The sequence below is a fragment of the Amphimedon queenslandica genome, unplaced genomic scaffold, assembly GCF_000090795.2.
Source record: "Amphimedon queenslandica unplaced genomic scaffold, v1.1 AMPQUscaffold_8117_Cont19936, whole genome shotgun sequence".
Taxonomy (NCBI): domain Eukaryota; kingdom Metazoa; phylum Porifera; class Demospongiae; order Haplosclerida; family Niphatidae; genus Amphimedon; species Amphimedon queenslandica.
Window position 1 is genome coordinate 1 of NW_003551603.1, and position 2,371 is coordinate 2,371.

Consider the following 2,371-nt stretch of genomic DNA (forward strand, 5'->3'; position numbering starts at 1 on the left):
TTCATGCAGTGGTGTAGGATTTCTTATCACACCAGTTTGCAAGTACCCTCTTGTTTCTTTACTTTTGTCCTATTCAATCCTACTACTTTTTCATTTTTAATGTTTTTTTATTTATATAATTAACAATGATGGCTGACATGTAATCAAATACACATAATAAGATTATTAAAAAATAAAAATTAATGAATGGTTCACGCCTACCCTCCTCTCATAATAATTATTAAGATTATTTAATTATTTATGAATCATAATGGGAGGAGCGAGGAGTGTATCAACCTGAAGATGATTCAAGTGTTGTTAGACTTTACAATGCAACCACTAGCAGCACAGAAACAGTTGGAAGAATAAGAGCAGACTCCATTAGTGAATCAAATATCAGAATAACTGGTTCAAATAGCCAGAGAGAAATTGAGCGAATGCAAACAAATGATGTTTTTATGGTACATCTAATAACAGGTACACATAACATAATTAACAAAATTAAAATAGATTTTTTATCTAGACCCTCCGAACTGCTTTCAAAATGTTTTCACTCAAACTGAAATTAATACAAACAGTCTATCAGTTACTAATGTAATACCAGTCAATGATACAAGAGCTTTTCCTGATATACAGTTCACATGTAGTGGTATTATTACTAACTGGATAATTGGTATTACACAAAATCAGGATACAAGCAAACATTATCCTAACATTTATTTAAAACATTCTTCTGAACTGATTCATGCACTAACTGTTGATGCTTCTGCTGCTACATCAAGTAATGGTAATGTATATAACTTTACAAGTGATATTGAAGTACAGTATGGAGATATATTAGTAATCAATGTAACCACTAATAGTAATCCAATGTATTATCAACAATACAATGGGCCATTGAATTATGAGCTTGATAGCAATAATGGATTAATACCATTGGAACATAATGACTATCCACTGATATCAGTTGTAGTAGGTAAGGTCACAAGGATTTGTACTGAATGGTTTTTAATAATTATATTTATTCTTTAGAGCCAATAACTGATTTCCTGTCTTCTACTCTTTCTTCCACTGCTATTACAAATACAATAATAAGTAAGCATTTACAAATACACCACCCATAGTTCCTGGAATACTGAACTGCTACTACTAGCAACATATCATTCATTCTTTTCATTAATGTAGGCTTTGCCACATTAAGAAGCTTTACAGCTGCCGTATCAACAGAATCAACAGAAGGTAAGCAAACATCTGCTACTACATCAATGAATAACATTCCAATAGTTACTTTTAGTGCATTAACAAGCTCAATGATGAGTACACCAGTTAGTACATTACAAAGTACAGGCAATAATACACTAATAATAGCAGGAAGTATTAGTACAGCAGTATTTATATTACTGGTAGTTACTATACTAGTAATATTAATAGTGAGTGTATTAGTGTGTAGGAGAAGATGGAATAAAACATCAAATGGAAATGATACTTTCAATTTTGTTGAAAGGAAAGCTGATAAAGATCAACAATCAGATGGTAAGAAAGTTAATATATGACATACACATTAAGAATGCATAATACTATATATGAATAATATAATTTAATTTGTATAGGACAAAGAATGAATATTACACTAACATCATCAACTAATCCTGCATATGGAGTTTCTGGTGAAAGTAAGAACTTTAAATAGTCTATAGACAGTCCTGCTTAATATACTGAAAATAAGATTTTAATGTATTTATTAATAGCTTCTGGTGTATCTACTAATCCTGCCTATGGTATTAACATTGGAGGAATAGAAAGTATGTGTATATTTATGATTGATAGTAGAGTATGTTGATGTGTATGTGGTGAACTATAGGTATTGATGAAGAATCATTAGTATATGATCAACCAAGAACAATGATGTATAATAAACAAGAGGTATAAGTTAATACACTATTGTGATATTTATTTATTGCATAAAACCATTAGCTTTAGGTCATATTAAATTATTTATTAATATCTATAAGTTGCATCACAATTAATAGGAGGATTTTAAATTAGTTAGTATGGGTATAGTCAGTCATTCGGAATCCTACTTGCCACCATTGTTTGCATTACATTTGATTTAAGCACAGAGTGAAACTTTAATCTTTTTTAAAGTTTTGTATCATAATTTAATTTTGTGTTATTATTTATAACTTCAATTGGTATAGGATATAGAGTACATTATCAATGATCGTACACCATCAATTTTCGGACACTTGTTTTAGGAAAACTATACATTGCCATCTCATGAAACTGCAAAGTATTATAGCAATAGTTATCCTTTATTTGCGTGACAAAACTTGTAGCTCTAGCAAGAGTGCATAGAAAGTTATAAGCTCTCAAAGCGTGGTGTCCGACAATA

General features: G+C 30.2%; 1 protein-coding gene across 1 annotated transcript; it reads left to right on the forward strand.

Moving 5' to 3' along the window:
- The first annotated feature begins 794 nt into the window (after positions 1-794).
- LOC109591461 (uncharacterized) lies at positions 795-2,163 on the forward strand. The gene is made up of 7 exons (XM_020007190.1): positions 795-955; positions 1,012-1,074; positions 1,165-1,218; positions 1,264-1,512; positions 1,590-1,652; positions 1,728-1,781; positions 1,841-2,163. The coding sequence occupies exons 1-7, from the start codon at positions 850-852 to the stop codon at positions 1,906-1,908; spliced, it is 657 nt and encodes a 218-aa protein (XP_019862749.1). The 5' UTR covers positions 795-849; the 3' UTR covers positions 1,909-2,163.
- Positions 2,164-2,371: the final 208 nt, after the last annotated feature.

Bases quoted from the DNA above. Each gene is read 5' to 3' on its own strand.
- LOC109591461 (XM_020007190.1), top strand. From the start codon at position 850: ATGTATTATCAACAATACAATGGGCCATTGAATTATGAGCTTGATAGC. The intron at 1,075-1,164 runs GTAAGCATTTAC...TCATTAATGTAG, and splicing joins TATTACAAATACAATAATAA to GCTTTGCCACATTAAGAAGC. The intron at 1,219-1,263 runs GTAAGCAAACAT...ACATTCCAATAG, and splicing joins ATCAACAGAATCAACAGAAG to TTACTTTTAGTGCATTAACA.